The sequence below is a fragment of the Terrapene carolina genome, unplaced genomic scaffold, assembly GCF_002925995.2.
Source record: "Terrapene carolina triunguis isolate 2854851 unplaced genomic scaffold, T_m_triunguis-2.0 Scaffold69, whole genome shotgun sequence".
NCBI lineage: Eukaryota > Metazoa > Chordata > Testudines > Emydidae > Terrapene > Terrapene triunguis.
The window spans coordinates 36,104,243-36,121,256 of NW_020664420.1; the positions used below are offsets into that span (position 1 = coordinate 36,104,243).

The 17,014-nt window shown below is 41.2% G+C and overlaps 1 protein-coding gene across 1 annotated transcript in view; it reads left to right on the forward strand.

Moving 5' to 3' along the window:
* The window catches only part of SERINC5 (serine incorporator 5), a 42,944-nt gene that overhangs the window by 18,678 nt on the left and 7,252 nt on the right, over positions 1 to 17,014 (forward strand). The window contains exons 6-9 of the mRNA XM_029910917.1: positions 1,481 to 1,692; positions 5,372 to 5,467; positions 8,203 to 8,329; positions 12,898 to 12,964. Of these exons, the coding sequence (XP_029766777.1) occupies positions 1,481 to 1,692; positions 5,372 to 5,467; positions 8,203 to 8,329; positions 12,898 to 12,964 (502 nt within the window). The remainder of the gene's footprint in view (positions 1 to 1,480; positions 1,693 to 5,371; positions 5,468 to 8,202; positions 8,330 to 12,897; positions 12,965 to 17,014) is intronic.

The following is a 17,014-nucleotide window of genomic DNA, read 5'->3' on the forward strand; positions in this document are numbered from 1 at the left end:
CCAACCTTCTGAGTCTCTTCCTACTCTTTACTCGCTCTCCTTCCCCATTTTGGATGCCATTTCTCTCCCTCTTATTTATGACCTCTTGTTGCTTTGTATTTGACTAAAATAGTTCTGTTTTTCCAATAAATAGTAATAGTGCTGCTGCAAGGACCCCATCATTTAAGCCTCTTCACTTCTTCTGTATCGGTATAATCCATTTTTGATAGAATGGAGTGGATCCATACAGCATAGCCACAGCACTCGAGCAATGATGTAAACTGGTGGATCCTGTTTTGTTTTCATGCAAGTTTATAGACACACCTCAGCCCAGTTTTTAAATAAGAGGTGCGCCACTTGTTTCCATCCAACTCTACAACTTTCCTTGATCAATCCCCTTGCCCAGCCTCTTTGTATAGGCTTGATTTCCCATTTGTGTAGCTTTGGCACCTTCCTTCCCTGCCCCATTAATATTTTAGAACTCTTAAATCCTACACACACAATCCCCTCCCTTTAGCTATTCCCTGCCCATCCATTCCTCTGTCTTCCTCTGTTCTTTTGTTTTCAGTTATCCCATTAGCTTGTAGGAAAGGTTTAAAACCCTCTGCTCTCTCCCTTTTCTCCCCGATAACTGTTTTCCTTAGGATAGGATAAATATGTTCTCTTGTCACAGCATAACCACTGCTGCCAATAATTAACTGTAGCAAAACCCCAGTGCTGTCAGTGTGTCTGAGAGGAGACTTCCAGCAGTGGCATTTAACTCAAAGGCACCATCTGCATTACAGATTTTGTAAACCATTTTGCAAATCATTTCTGCCCTGTTAGCACAGACAGTATTATCCAGTACAATCAGGTTATCTGATACATTGTTCCCCCAAGATCAGTTCTTGGGGTGTGGGTGGGAGTGGGGAATTCAGGACTCGGTAAAACTTGTAGGATACAGAGAGCCAAAAGAAGGGAGAATGGTTGGGTGGAGAAGAATAGCTGCAGTGTATTTAACAGTGGTTTTCCAGGGCTTATGTAATGGAAGAACTTCACTAATGAGCTGGGACCTGGAAGGGTCTCGTCCTTGGCTCCAGCCAAGGAATTCCCTACATTAGCTAGGAACCACGATTACAACAGTCTGTCAAAGATTTGCAGATGGCTCAGTCTATGCTGTTCCAAGTTTTCAGAATCTTGCAGGCGCTATTTATGGAAATAGCCAGGCATTAAAACGTCAGTGTAACATCTTGATATATGATCAACACTAGCATTACGGAATGTTTTATAGATCCTAGTGATCGCAAATGAATCTAGCGAGGCAACTATATTTTTAAAATACCCAGGAGTCACGGCCTATACTGCTGAAACAATGTATGTGCAGTACTATAGAAAGCAACATGCTGACTTTTGTGCAGCTCTGATGGTCATATAAGCTACCTTGATAAGGAGTATATGTTAAGACTAGTGTTTTGAATATTTTTTTTTCTATAGCTAAATATATTTTCTTTCTTACAAACAGGACGGCGGGCACAACACATAATAAACTGTGGTATGGCTTACTAGCTCTGGGCACTCTCATCTTGTACTCGGTTGCTGTGGGAGCCGTGATTTTGATGGCTGTCTTTTACACACGCTCGGAGGGCTGCACATACAACAAGATCCTGCTTGGTGTAAATGGTGGCCTGTGCATTCTTATTTCATTGGTAGCCATCTCACCCTGTGTCCAAAGTCGTAAGTGTGCTTATCAAATCTTTCGTCTATGGGACACCTTGCGAGTTCTCTGGAGCTACTGCTGGTTATCAGACTTAGCAAGGCTGATGTCATCAGGGGTACTGACGCTGTGTGTGTATACCTTTCTTGCGCGCGCGCACGCTCTCTCTGTTTTGAGTTAGATTTTATGTCACTCTGTCTCCATAAAATCCATACCATACCCTCTCTTCTCCGTGTCACTAAGCATAACATCACATCTAGACTGCATAAGAGTAAGGATAAAAGGGTAAAAAACAAGGGTGATGTCATGGTAAGGGTCTACTACAGATCACCACCTAACCAGGAAGAGTAAGTGGATTAGGCTTTTTTTAAACAACTAACAAAAACATTCAAAACACAAAACTTGTTGGTGATGGAGGATTTCAACTACCCTGGCATCTGTTGGGAAGATATTACTACAGGGCACAGATTATCCAACAAATTATTGGAATACATTGAAGACCACTTTTTCTTAGAGAAGGTGGAGAAAGTGATATGGGGAGAGGCTATTCTAGATTTGATTCTGACAAACAGGGAGGAAGTAGTTGAAAACTTGAAGGTGGAAGGCAGCTTGGGTGAAAAGGATCATGAAATGATAGAGTTCATGATTGAAAGGAATGGTAGGAAGGAAAACAGCAGAATAAAGACAATGGATTTCAAGGAGGCAAACGGTAGCAAACTCAGAGAATTGGTAGGTAAGATCCCATGGGAAACAAGTCCAAGGGAAAAAAAAAGTTCAGGAGAGGTGACGGTTTTCTAAAGAGTCATTAAGGGCACAAGAGCAGTGCATAAGAAAGATAGGAAGGATGTAGGAGACCACCCTGGCTTAACCAGGAGATCTTCAATGTCCTGAAAATCAAAGAGTCATACAAAAAGTAGGTCAAATTACAAAGGACGAATATAAAAAACAACAACACAAGCTTAGAAAAGCCAAGGCCAAAAAAAAGATTAAACTAGCTTGGGACATAAATGGTAACAAGAAAATGTTTTACAAATACATGAGAAGCAAGAGGAAGACCAAAGACCAGATAGGCCCATTATTCAATGAGACAGGGAAGACCATAACAGAAAACACATCAGTGGCAATGCCCTTTTTTGTTTCAGTTTTCACCAAAATGGTTATCAGTGATCAAATGACTAACATATATGTTCGACAACATAGTGAACATCAGTGTAAATGGGGTAGGATCTGGGGCTAAAATAGGAAAAGAACAAGTTAAGAATTACTTAAAGACAAGTTAAATATCTTCAAGTCAGCAGAGCCTGATGGAATACGTCCTTGAATACTTAAGGAACTGGCTGAAGAGATCTCTGAGCCATTAGCGATTTGTGTTTGAGAACTCACGGAGGAAGTGAGAGACCCCAGAGGACAGGAAAAGGGCAAATATAATACCTATCTATAAAAAGGGGAATAAAGACAACCCACTGTCTTATAGACCAGTCAGAAAAATAATGGAACAAATAATCAATCACTTTGTAAGCACCTAGAAGATAAGGTAATAAGTAACAGTCAACGTAGATTTGTCAAGAACAAATTATGTCAAACCATCCCAGTGTCCTTCTTTGACAGAATAACAAGCCTTGTCGATAGAGGGGAAGAAGTAGATGTGATGTATCTCAACTTTAGAGAGACTTTTGATACTGCCTCACATGATTTCCTCCTAAACAAACTAAGGAAATATAGCCTAGATCAGGGGTTCTCAAACTGGGGGTTGGGACCCCTCAGGGATCACGAGGTTATTACATGGGGGGTCATGAGCTGTCAGCCTCCACCCCAAACCCCGCTTTGCCTCCAGCATTTATAATGCTGTTAAATATATTTAAAAGTGTTTTTAATTTATAAGAGGGGTCACATGCAGAGGATTACTATGTGAAAGGGGTCACCAGTACAAAAGTTTGAGAGCCACTGGCCTAGATGAACATACTATAAGGTGGGTATGCAACTTGTTGAAAAAGCATACTCAGAGAGTAGATATCAATGGTTCACAATCAAGCTGGAAGGGCATATCGAGTAGGGTCCTTCCGGGATCTGGGTCCAGTTCTAGACAATATCTTCATACATGATTTGGATAATGGACTAGAGAGTACACTTGTAAAGGTTTGCAGATGATACCAAGGTGAGACAGTTTGCAAGTGCTTTGGAGGATAGGATTAGAAATCAAAAAATGACCTTGACAAACTGGACAAATGGTCTGAAATAAATAGGATGAAATTCAGTAAGGACAAATGCAAAGTACTGTACTTAGGAAGGAATAATCATGAAGTGACTGCCTAAAAAAGAGTACTTCAGAGAAGGATCAGGAGTTGTAGTGGATCACAAGCTAAATATGAGTCAACAATGTAATAGTGTTGTAAAAAGTGAGTGTCATTCATTTAGCAGGAATATTGTAAGCAAGACATGAGAAGTAATGCTTCCATTCTACTCAGCACTGATAAGGCCTCAAATGGAGTACTGTGCCCTGTTCTGGGCACCACACTTTGTAAGAGATGTGGACAAATTGGAGACAGTCCAGAGGAGAGCAACAAACATGATTAAAGGTCTAGAAAACCTGACGTAAGAGGGAAGTTTAAAAATAATTGGGTTTGTTTAATCTGGAGAAGAGAAGACTGAGGGAGAGGGGGGCATAAATCTTCAAGTTGTAAAAGGTTATCCGTTTCCTTTTTATAAATTTGTTGTCCTTATCCACTGAGGACAGGACAAGAAGGGGCTTAAATTGCAGCAAGGATGGTTTAGGTTGGACATCAGGAAAAACTTGCTAACTGTCAGGTAGTTAAGCAATGGAACAAATTACCTAGGGAGGTTGTGGAATATCCATCGTTGGGGATTTTTAAGAGCAGGTTTGACAAACGCCTGTCAGCATGGTCTAGATAATACTTAGTCCTGCCTCAATATGGGGGATTGGGCTAGATGACCTATCGAGGTCCCTTCCAGTCCTATATTTCTGTGATTTTTTCTATGATAAGCATGCCGGTATCTTTGATACAATTCCCTGATAGGTTGGAGACACAGCAGAGGTTTCACATGCATAGCCATCGCTAGGCATGGAGCCATTTATGCTACCTTTGCTGTAATAACATGGTTAAGAGAATAGCATTCAAACCCATTCAGCTCTGATTTCATGCTCATTTCTCACCGTCATACAGTTGCCATCTATCTGTTTTTGAGACATGGGCTGGAACAATTCACAACCATTCTAATTTTTGTTCTCTTTCACATCACGCTTTGTGTTTCAACAAAAATTTTGTTTTTTGTGGCATCTTTCATGCACTGGGACTGGAGATATATCAGTGATTCAAGTAATTTCAAAGTTAAATGATGATAGGCAATTAAAGCTATTGTTATTGTAAGCCAGTAACTTATTCCAAGTGTGAATATTGTTTTTGAGCTTGGTATAGTTGGCCAGAGCACAGTATTTATTTCTTACTGGTTTGGGGATCTTAACCTCCATGGAGCAGCCAGTGGAGAAAGGGATGTTTCCTTGTGTCCTTCAGAGGAAATACGTATCTAATCTGTCTGGAAACTTTCTAAAGTGCATAGGGAAAGGATTAAATAATATTTCCCATGTGAAAGATACTTTGACCATTTGAATTTGTTTTTGTTTTTTCAGTTTATTAAAGCCCATAAAAATGCTTCAATATCTTACCTTTCTTTCCGCTAAAGGCCAGCCACACTCTAGTTTGTTGCAGTCAGGAGTTATCAGCTGCTATGTCATGTATCTCACCTTCTCATCTCTGTCAAGCAAACCACCAGAAACTAGTAAGTTATCTTGAGCTTTATTAAAGTCCTTTAAGGCACGCTGCGTCAAAAGTGAATGTGTTTAGGCCTTTAGATTATCATGCCAAACAAATCCTGCATCGTCATGAGTTCAATGCAAGATGCTAGCTTTGGCAGGAGAGACTAGTGTAGGATGGAGGCCAATGCATGCAATAACAACCAGAAAGATGTATATCCTTCTTTAGTTTCAGATTGGACACTTTTGTCTGCCCTTTTTTCGCTTCTATCCAGTAGATTTCCTCCCCCCGTTGCTATTTTAGCTGCCATTACAATCAGATCTATTGCTTTCTTCCTATAATTAGGGCCCTACCAAATTCACAGTCCATTTGGGTCAATTTCACAATCATAGGATTAAAAAAAAAATTGTTAATTACATGTTTTCATCTATTTAAATCTGAAATTTCAGTGTTGTAATGGTAGGGGTCCTGTCCCAAAAAGGAGTTGTGTGGGGGGAGGGGTCGCAAGGTTATTGTTGTGGTATGGCTCCTTCAGAGCTGAGCAGCAGCAACGCAGAAGTAAGTATGACCTGGTATGGTATTGCCACCCTTACTTCTGCACTGCAGCTGGCGGGGCGCTGCTTTCAGAGCTGGGCGTCTGGTCACCGGCCGCCGTTCTGAAGGCATCACAATAGTAAGGGTGGCAACACCGCAAACTCCTAAAATAACCTTGCGATCCCCCTGCAACTCCATTTTGGGTCAGGATCCCCAATTTGAGAAACGCTGGTCTCCTCTGTGAAATCTGTATAGTATAGGGTAAAAGCACACAAAAGACCAGATTTCATGGTGGGAGACCAGATTTCACAGTCCATGATATGTTTTTCATGGCCGTGAATTTGGTAGGGCCCTACCTATAATTGATGTGCTAGATTGGTTCCATGCTCCCAATTTAACAAAGCAAACTACCTAGTTTTTGACCTCATTTTTCCTTTCATATGAAAAATTACTCTCATATCTTTTGTTTCAAGAGCATTTGAGTAGTACTACAATTGCTGTTCAGAGAATAAAAAAGATTTAATCCTCACCAGATATGGGTGTCCTCGTACTTCTTCACATACATACTAATTCGAACACGTTGTGCCTCATATTTCCAGAGCATCTCCAGATACCAAAAAACCTTGCTATAGTTTTTCTAACATTAGGCTCTTTTTAAAAATTTGGTTTGTCTCCATTTTTCTCTCAAGAAATTCCTTTTTGGAATCCATCCAGACTGGTGAATCTAGTGAACAGCGAGCCATTTTCCAAGCTCCAAAATAGATTTCTGTGATTCAGATGAATTGCACTCTAACCTAGTGTTGGGCAACCTGTGCCCATCAGGGTAATCTGATTGCGGGCTATGAGACCTTATGCTGATGTTGACCCATCCGCAGGCACTGTCCCCCGCAGCTCCCAGTGGCCCCGGTTCTCTGTTCCCGGCCAATGGGAGCTGCGGGAAGTGGCAGACAGCACGTCCCTGCGGCCTGCCGCTTCCTGTAGCTCCCATTGGCTAGGAACAGCAAACCGTGACCACTGGGAGCTGCCGGGGGGTAGGGGCGGTGCCTGTGGACAGTCAGTCAGCATAATGTCTCGCGGCCCACAATCGGATTACCCTGATGGGCCCACATGTTTCCCACCACTGCTCTAACCTCTGCAATTTAGGCTAATCTTGGTAAGAATTGCCTCCTTTTTACTAGAATATCAGTAACTAGAAAAGGAACGGTGAAGAAGGACTTAGTGATGTGTAGGCTTTCATCTGTCTGGGCTGTCCACCTATCAGAAGGAGAGTTGGAGAATGACACACAGTGGTAAATCTGAATGAGACACCCAATTTATAGGCAAGAAAACTCTTGCATTTGCAAGAGCTTGCACTAGGCAGGTAGGTATTAGAAATATGCCAGCCCTTGGTTCAAAGCAGATGTACACCTCTACCCCGATATAACGCGACCCAATATAACATGAATTCGGATATAACGCGGTAAAGCAGCGCTCTGGGGGGGCGGGGCTGCACACTCCGGTGGATCAAAGCAAGTTCGATATAACGCAGTTTCACCTATAATGCAGTAAGTTGTGTTTTTTTTGGCTCCCGAGGACAGTGTTATATCGGGGTAGAGGTGTATTTGTCAAGCAAGAGTATCTGTCTGTACTCTGGGACACCAAGGACTATGCCGGCAGTTTGCCAGGAATCTGAGAGCAGCAGCTAACTTGCATACATTTTAAAATAAAATATGCCCATAACCTTGTCCTCAGTGCATCATTTTAGGAGTAGAGTTGCCACAGGCCATATTTTAGACCTCACCAAGCCTATATTTGGTACTTGGGCTGCCCTTAAAACACCCCTGTCTTAAACAGACATAGTACAGGATAATGTGAGCCAAGCTTTACAAACAGTAACACATTTATAATGTATGTATAATTTTAAATTTCTTCAGATGTCACTTGGCCCTCCAAAATAGGGGGGAGGTGAAGTGTTGGTGACTGGCCCCGCAGAGAAGCTGGGATTTTAAGAACTACCCCAGGGCCTGACATTTCTCCACTCTGTCCTGGTGAACCAGCAAAGTGCTGAAGTTTATTGTAGTTCTGCCCTTCAAGAAACAACACACCTGGCAAGTCTAATTTCAGCCTCCCAGCCTAGATAATCTTTCTAAAAAACCAAAATGTTCTTGATGTTTCGGGAAACAAATTATTTTCTTTAATCTGAAGTCAAATGAACTCGTTATTGTGTTTTTTTTTTTTTTTTTTAAGTCTTGGATGAGAACCATAAGAACATTACAATCTGCGTACCTGACTTTAGCCAGGGCTTGCACAGAGATGAGAACCTGGTTACTGGATTGGGCACTGCTCTTCTGTTTTGTTGCATTTTATATTCTTGGTAAGTCTTTGTTTTTTGGGTTTTTTTTTGTTTGTTACCCTACTGTAAATTAAATTAAACAGATTAAGATTTTATAATGTGTGCAATGCAAATGCAAAGGAATTGCTAGAGGTAGAATTACATGAAAGGATGGAAATTAATCTGATCATACTTTCCCAGAGTGGCTGGATGTTTTTTCTCTAAAATGATCAGTGATGAAATAGGCAACTCTGAATCTTAATGATGATTTAGCGTTTTATGAAAAGGATCCACATCTACTGGTGGAAGAAATTCCAAACATGAAGCAGTGAAGCATTGCCTTCCTGAGTCTGCAGATATAGCTGGTTTAATGTGTCTGACTGCATATGCAGGAAGACAACACTACCTTTGTTCATATTTGAAAACTTCCTTAATCATCAAGATCAGAAACATCACTTTTTCACAAAGTCTTATTCTACAGAAAGTACCACCAAGTAGTAGCTTCTCTGATAGTAATTTGGACATGGTTTGTGGTTTTTAACTGTGTGGCAAACTGCCGGAGTAGTGTGGTGTTGCTCTCCAGCCGTAGCCACCCATGTAAAGGACCCCAGTCTAATACACTTCATTCATTATGCACATTGCATTTAGGATGTCTTTCATATGTATGTGATCAAGCACTGCTAGTGTCTGAGAATCTGAATATGAAATTGACTAGAAGCCCTCCTGAAACTGATTAGTCTATTTGGTTGTCCATGAGAGAGATGCAAAAAAAGCAAACAGTGAAAAGTACAGTAGAGTTAAGAACACTTTGGGAATGGAGGTTGTTTGTAACTCTGAACAAAACGTTATGGTTGTTTTTTCAAAAATGAACAACTGAACATTGACTTAATACAGCTTTGAAACTTTGCAGAAGAAAAAAGCTGCTTCCCCCCCCCGTTTTTATTTTTTTAGTAGTTTATATTTAACACAGTACTGTACTGTATTTGCGCTGCCTTTTTTTTTTTTTTTTAAATCTCTGCTGCTTCCAGTTTGTGTACTTCTGGTTCCAAATGAGGTAGGGGTGGGGGGGGGGGAGGGAGGGTGTGTGTGTGTTTGACTGGTCCGTTCGTAACTCTGAGGTTCTAGTGTAACTTAGATATTTTTATTTTTATTTTTTAATATTGATGTTCACTAGTAGAAAGGGTGTTGTTAGTAATCTAGTGAAAGACACTTTGTGTTTAGAAAAAACTTTTACCAGCAGTCTTTTTAAAGAAATTCGAATAGCTTTATGATTTATTCTTAAAATTTAGCTCAGCTGAAGAATAAATATGTTGATGTGGAAAGTAAATACAAGTAAACAGCTGCTCTGGTACAGCAATAACATGCCCATTTAAAAAAAAATGATTTGAAATACATGTTGTATTAAAAAGCAGAAATCCCTTACAAAACCGTTTTAATCTGTGTGTAGAGGGAGGTGTGACATTGTTTTAGACTTAGACTTTTAAGGTCAGAAGGGACCATTATGATCGTCTAGTCTGACCCCCTGCACAACGCAGGCCACGGAATCTCACCCACCCACGCCTGTATCAAACCCCTAACCTATGTCTGAGCTATTGAAGTCCTCATATTGTGGTTTAAAGACTTCAAGGTGCAGAGAATCCTCCAGCAAGTGACCCGTGACCCTCGCTGCAGAGGAAGGCAAAAAACCCCCAGGGCCTCTGCCAATCTGCCCTGGAGGAAAATTCCTTCCTGACCACAAATATGGCAATCAGCTAAACCCTGAGCATGTGGGCAAGACTCACTAGCCAGACACCCAGGAAAGAATTCTCTGTAGTAACTCAGATCCCACCCTATCTAGTGTCCCATCGCAGGCCATTGGGCATATTTACTGCTAATAGTCAAAGATCAATTCATTGCCAAAATGAGGCTATCCCATCATAGCATCCCCTCCATAAACTTATCAAGCTGAGTCTTGAAGCCAGATATGTCTTTTGCCCCCACTGCTCCCCTTGGAAGGCTGTTCCAGAACTTCACTCCTCTGATGGTTAGAAACCTTCCTCTAATTTCAAGTCTAAACTTCCTGATAGCCAGTTTTATATCCATTTGTTCTTGTGTCCACATTGGTACTGAGCTTAAATAATTCCTCTCCTTCCCTGGTATTTATTCCTCTGATATATTTATAGAGAGCAATCCTCTCCCCTCAGCCTTCTTTTGGTTAAGCTAAACAAGTCAAGCTCTTTGAGTTTCCTTTCATAAGACAGGTTTTCCATTCCTCAGATCATCCTAGTAGCCCTTCTCTGTACCTGTTCCAGTTTGAATTCATCCTTCTTAAACATGGGAGACCAGAACTGCACACAATATTCCAGATGAGGTCTCACCAGTGCCTCGTATAACGGTACTAACACCTCCTTATCTCTACTGGAAATACCTCGCCTGATGCATCCCAAGACCGCATTAGCTTTTTTAACGGCCATATCACATTGGTGGCTCATAGTCATCCTGTGATCAACCAATACTCCGAGGTCCTTCTCCTCCTCTGTTACTTCCAACTGATGCATCCCCAGCTTATAACAAAAATTCTTGTTGTTAATCCCTAAATGCATGACTTTGCACTTTTCACTATTAAATTTCATCCTATTACTATTACTCCAGTTTACAAGATCATCCAGATCTTCCTGTATGATATCCTGGTCCTTCTTTGTATTGGCAATACCTCCCAGCTTTGTGTCATCCGCAAACTTTATTAGCACATTCCCACTTTTTGTGCCAAGGTCAGTAATAAAAAGATTAAATAAGATTGGTCCCAAAACTGATCCCCGAGGAACTCCACTAGTAACCTCCCTCCAGCCTGACAGTTCACCTTTCAGTATGACCCGTTGTAGTCTCCCCTTTAACCAGTTCCTTATCCACCTTTCAATTTTCATATTGATCCCCCATCTTTTCCAATTTAGCTAAATTTAGTCTTATGCTCTAAAAGAACCTCTTTGGGGGTGGCATTGAGACTGCCTTTTAACAAGGTGGGGCATCCAGTCCTAATACCTGGAGAAACCAGGCTACCCTGGTATTTCCTATCAGACCTGAATCTGGGCACATCAGTCTGTACATTTGTGGTATCTAGGTTATATTATTGCAACTTCTATCTGGGAATGAACCAGGAAAAAACTCCCAATTGCTTAGCAACACAAGTTGCCATGTAACTGATCTTTGTGTTGGCTCTGCACTGAATAAGAGAGTCCAGTTCAAAATCTCTATCCTCCAAGAATTTGGCCTTTGCTGCCAATGCCACCCCAAAATAGCTGTATTAGAAGAGGTGATGCAACGAGTCCTCCCATCTGGAGAAACAGCACTACCCTGGTAACTCCTAGACCTGGATCTTGCCATGAATCCATATATTCATGATGATCCAGGTTTGATTATTGCAATGACCTCCTATTACATCTACTTTCCACTGGAACAATGAATCTTTCAATCAATAGGGAAAGATTTGTCAGTGTGGAAGACGGACTTTTTAGAATAGTTGAAATTAGGCTATGGAGCATTCTCTCAGGAAGAGCAGGACCACAAATACCACCATGTTCAGAACTAAATGAGAAACTCATTTATTTGTGGCTTCCTCCTCAGTACGAGATCTACACTCCTCTAAATGGTGGGAAGGAAACAAGGGGTAGAGTATGTTGTTCTTTTGTTAAATGTTTCAGAATGGCTGGTTTACTACAGTTCTGGGGTCCATATAAGTACCTAGATGGAGATCTGTGTTAACATTTCAGTGTGGGTCATGGGGAGTTTGTGTAACATAGCCATCCTTCCTCTTTTTCAAGATAAAAGCTGGTTTCAGAGAGAAGTGGGGTGGAAACTGGTAAGGATTCCCCCAACAAACAGACTTTACAGGAAATGGAATAATGATGGTATTAATAATCTTTCCTAGCAAATAGCTTATAAATACTGATTATTTCTGTCTGCTAATTATGAGTTTGTCTCATTTTGCAAGGCTGTGACTGTGGTCTTTATTTACAGGATCGGTCAAAGCAATTGCTGTAAAACTAGTCTACACCTGTCATGCATAGCAGGGAGAACCTGTTCTGAAATGCAAATCAGTATGTTTAGCTTTTATGTTGACTGGCTGGTGGCATTGAAATTAATAGAAGCTGTCTAGTTTAATTTTAAATTCATGATTACAGAATGAGTCTGGTGGTGGTGATCTGTCCTGTAGGTTTCTACTTGCACAGAATAAACCTTTCACAGACTTGGCACTTGACCCTACATCCTGTGTTCTCACTTACTTCAGTTGCTGCGGGACTGGACCCTTAGGGTACGTCTACACTTCAGCTGGGAGTGAGACTCCCAGCCTGGGTTACACAGACTCGTGCTAGGTTCATTTGACTTAGTACGCTAAACTCAGCAGCACGGCTGTGGCTCTGGCAGGCATTTGACCTAGCCACCCAAGCTCAGGCCCAGGGTCTTGAGGGCATGAGCTGCAGCTTGAGCCACAGCATCCACAGTGCCATTGCTAGCTTGGGCTGGGAGGCTCACTCCCTTCCAGCAGTGTAGATGTTCCCCATGAGATTTCTCAGCATTGCAGGAAACATATACTTACACTGCATGTTATGGTGCTATCTTCTCTTTGATCCTAGTTTGACCTCAACAACTCGTGCAAGCTCTGAAGCACTGAGAGGAATATATGCAACGCCTGAAACTGAAGTGAGTTAACTATTCCCCTGAACTGTAACAGATTGCTTCTTCCCACCATCCCATCTCGGTGCTGACTTTCAAGCTGTCTGTCTTCCGATCGTATGTATGTATTCATGTAGAATTTGCAACTAGAACTTAGAAGGATGATATAAAAGGGTCAGCTGCCTCTTGAGCAACCCCTTGTGGACACAAGTGGCTCTGCAGGACTCTGCTTCCGTTTTCCCTCTTCAGGCCCCCTGAAGAACTCCGTGCAACACGTCTGTAGTTCAGCAATGCCCTTCTTTGGGGCTGGATTTATTACAACAATACAATCATTCCCAAAACAAAGTTCTCAAATCCCCATCAAGTCTATGCTCCCAGTCTTCCTGCTGGGGGTTCTCCCAAGGTCTTCCCTGCCTGGAGCCTGCTCCCTCCTTGATAATTTAGGGTTCTCTGCTGGAGCCTGCTCACTCCCAGCCGCCGTTCCCTGCCTTGGCAGGCCTTTGCTGACGTCGCTCCCTCCAGCTTCATGCTGGTGTCTTCTCCCCAAGCACTCCCCACTTCTACAGCTTCCTGCTGCTTTTTATAAGGTAATCACCTGATCCCTGTTCAGGTGTGCCTTCTGATTAACTAGGGTTTGCTGGCTCCAGGCCTTCAGGGGCAAGCCACTCTGTTACAGATAGCTAAGTAAAAAGCCTATTCACACTCCACATGTTCTTCCTGTCAGGAAAGGTGGAATTTCCTGACTCTTTACTGCCTGGGCTGGCTCCTCAGCAGCTCCAGCTGGTCCCTCAGAGGACTTGGCTAATGTGTCCTAAATGGTATGCTGCTGTCCTTGCAATTTTTTCCCCTAGCATTCTGCAGACATCCTACGATGATACAACTTGCATTAAACTGGGATGCAACTGTTCCCCAGAAGCTCACTTCCTCTCAGTTAGAGGCAGAAAAGTCAATATTTATTAGGAATATAGGCAAAGATGAGATCATTATATTTTAATTGCAGAACAGAGAAGTTGAGAAAATTCAAAGGTAGTAAAATGTGATCAAAAGTATTAGTGTTCCATATCGGGGTTTCTTAATCTCTTCCCACCCAAAACCACTAACGCTCTGTTTTGTTCCTCCCCTCCCCCCTTCCTTCTGTGGCTTTCCTTGGCATTTTTACAGTGAAAAAGGATAATTAATGTACTGCCACCACTGAATTGTCATGCTATATGTGGTAAAAGTAAGCCATTCTATTGCATACGTGCATTTGTTAGCTTCACAACTGTCTAACAGATGTTGTTGTCAGCTCCCAATATGGAAGATCTAGGGATCTAGGGGTTATAGTGGACCACAAGCTAAATATGAGTCAACAGTGTGATGCTGTTGCAAAAAAAGCAAACGTGATTCTGGGATGTATTAACAGGTGTGTTGTGAGCAAGACACGAGAAGTCATTCTTCCGCTCTACTCTGCTCTGGTTAGGCCTCAGCTGGAGTATTGTGTCCAGTTCTGGGCACCGCATTTCAAGAAAGATGTGGAGAAATTGGAAAGGGTCCAGAGAAGAGCAACAAGAATGATTAAAGGTCTTGAGAACATGACCTATGAAGGAAGGCTGAAAGAATTGGGTTTGTTTAGTTTGGAAAAGAGAAGACTGAGAGGGGACATGATAGCAGTTTTCAGGTATCTAAAAGGGTGTCATAAGGAGGAGGGAGAAAACTTGTTCACCTTAGCCTCTGAGGATAGAACAAGAAGCAATGGGCTTAAACTGCAGCAAGGGAGGTCTAGGTTGGACATTAGGAAAAAGTTCCTAACTGTCAGGGTGGTTAAACACTGGAATAAATTGCCTAGGGAGGTTGTGGAATCTCCATCTCTGGAGATATTTAAGAGTAGGTTAGATAAATGTCTATCAGGGATGGTCTAGACAGTATTTGGTCCTGCCATGCGGGCAGGGGACTGGACTCGATGACCTCTCGAGGTCCCTTCCAGTCCTAGAATCTATGAATCTATAAGACTGAATTCCCACTTCTATTCTAGTTCCCTTGTTTTAGTTGCTGTAGCTTCCATCTGAGGTAGAAATATCCATGTTTGGTCTTACCCCAAAGGTGAATTCTGTGGGAAAACTTGAGCAAAATAACTCAACCTACTTAACTCTGAGCATTAAAAAAAAATAAAATCAGCTTTTTAAATATGTTCACTCAGAATTTGTACACTCTATCTAAATGAGTCAAGGTAAATACTTCAAATTTAGCTTTTTTTTGTAGATCAAGACTCCGAGACTTAGAGCTGATCCTATGTATTGTAACAGCTTCTTTCTGGGTGCCATGAAACTTGGTACAGACTCTAAGCTTTCATACTGTCATCTTTAAAAAGTGGTGTTTCTAGCCTTTCTTGGTTGCAAAGATAAGTATTTAAAAATGCTACAGTAATTAACTATTATATACTCAAACATGCAGGTAGTACTCATATATAAATCTTTGAAAAATAGTAACTTGCTTATGGCTCAATATTTAATAGATATTCTTAGCACTCCATTTTGCAAAATCACTATACTTCAAGCATGTGTGCCTGGTACTCCAGGCACATGCACACACAACCTTAATGATGAGCCTCTGTGCTGGATTCCAGTGCACATATTTTGCCTCCTTACCAATCAGTTGTGCATACTTTGATCCAGAATAGTGCTTGGGCTGCTTCAGACCCCAATCTTGTCTTGCCAGTGTGAGAGTTGAAGCAGTTAAAGCTTTATTGTATGTTAGAATGCAAATTGCTGAATGGGAAGCAGAAGGCACTGGCTGGCACACCAGTCTTAGCCTGGTAACCCTGGTCCATTTGTCTGAGAAGGTTGAATTGCTTCACTAGAGCACTCAACAGTAGAGTTATTTCTAAATCATTTGGTTTTAAAGAGTTGTATGGGGACTGTTGCATGTGAATATAAAGTAATGACGGGCAATGACCAATTAATTGCATTCTGATTGTCTTCACTGTGATAAAGGGCCTTTGTCGTTTGACAAGAAATGTAAACATAATTCTGCAGCTGCATCTATTTATACAGAAAAGTCTTTCTGTACCTAAACTAGAGATAATTAATTGCTCGGAATGGCTTTGTATGCAAGCCAACAGTACTAATTACATTACTTAATGTGCAAGGCCTGAATTTCTGACGCGTGTATCCAAAGAAAGTGTTTTTTCTTTAAAGGAACCTGGCATTAACTTCAAGATCTTGATGTAGCCAAATAATAATGGAAGCGAAAGGCAATAGTTCTTGTCCAAATTTAACTTTAATAAGTAAAGAACCCTGTTAAACCAAACTATAGGAAGAGCCTTTATTCTCCTGTTTAATAAGCTTAGTCAGCCAATCTCTTAAGCAGGAACTTTGCTAGTTTTTTGGCCATCCTTTGCATCCAGAGAGTATTTAATCATACAAAGCTAGTGTGAAAATCCTTATCTATTAAACTGAAGTATAAAGATCACAAATCTTAAAGTACAACATAATTTCTTGGTATGTATACTTCAAAACCAAACAAATGAAACCGAAACGTATTAGAGAACAACAGATGTTGGAGATGTAATATAGAAAATGCAGAGTTAATACATATACTGTGGAATTGTGCAGAAGAAGGAAAAATACTGGGAAAACGCACAATAAAAGTGCAATGTTGTATATTAGAAGGCAGTGGAAATAGGAAAACACGCTGGCAGTACCCAAATGCATTTCAGAAGTGTCAGTGTGCTACCAGTGAAGAACTCTCTTCTAGACTGAGAAATGAGACTTGTCCACCAAAAAACAAAACAAAAAAAAAACCTTGCTTACATAAAATGGTATGAAAATAAAGTAACTTTGTTTACTACCGCTGACTCCAACCTCACAAATGTCCATTTAAGGTTGATCCTTAAATTTGTATAATCAGTCTTGCTGAATGTAGTCAGAATCTTTAATATTCCTTGCATCCTCATTTCTATAGAGAAATGTTACTTTAAAAAACACCTGTGACTTAGGTCTGAAGAAGGAACTATGGTACACAACCATTTTACAGCATTACTCCACTGTAGCTACACTATTCTCTCGTAATTGGAATATTGGTCTTAGATTATGTAAAATG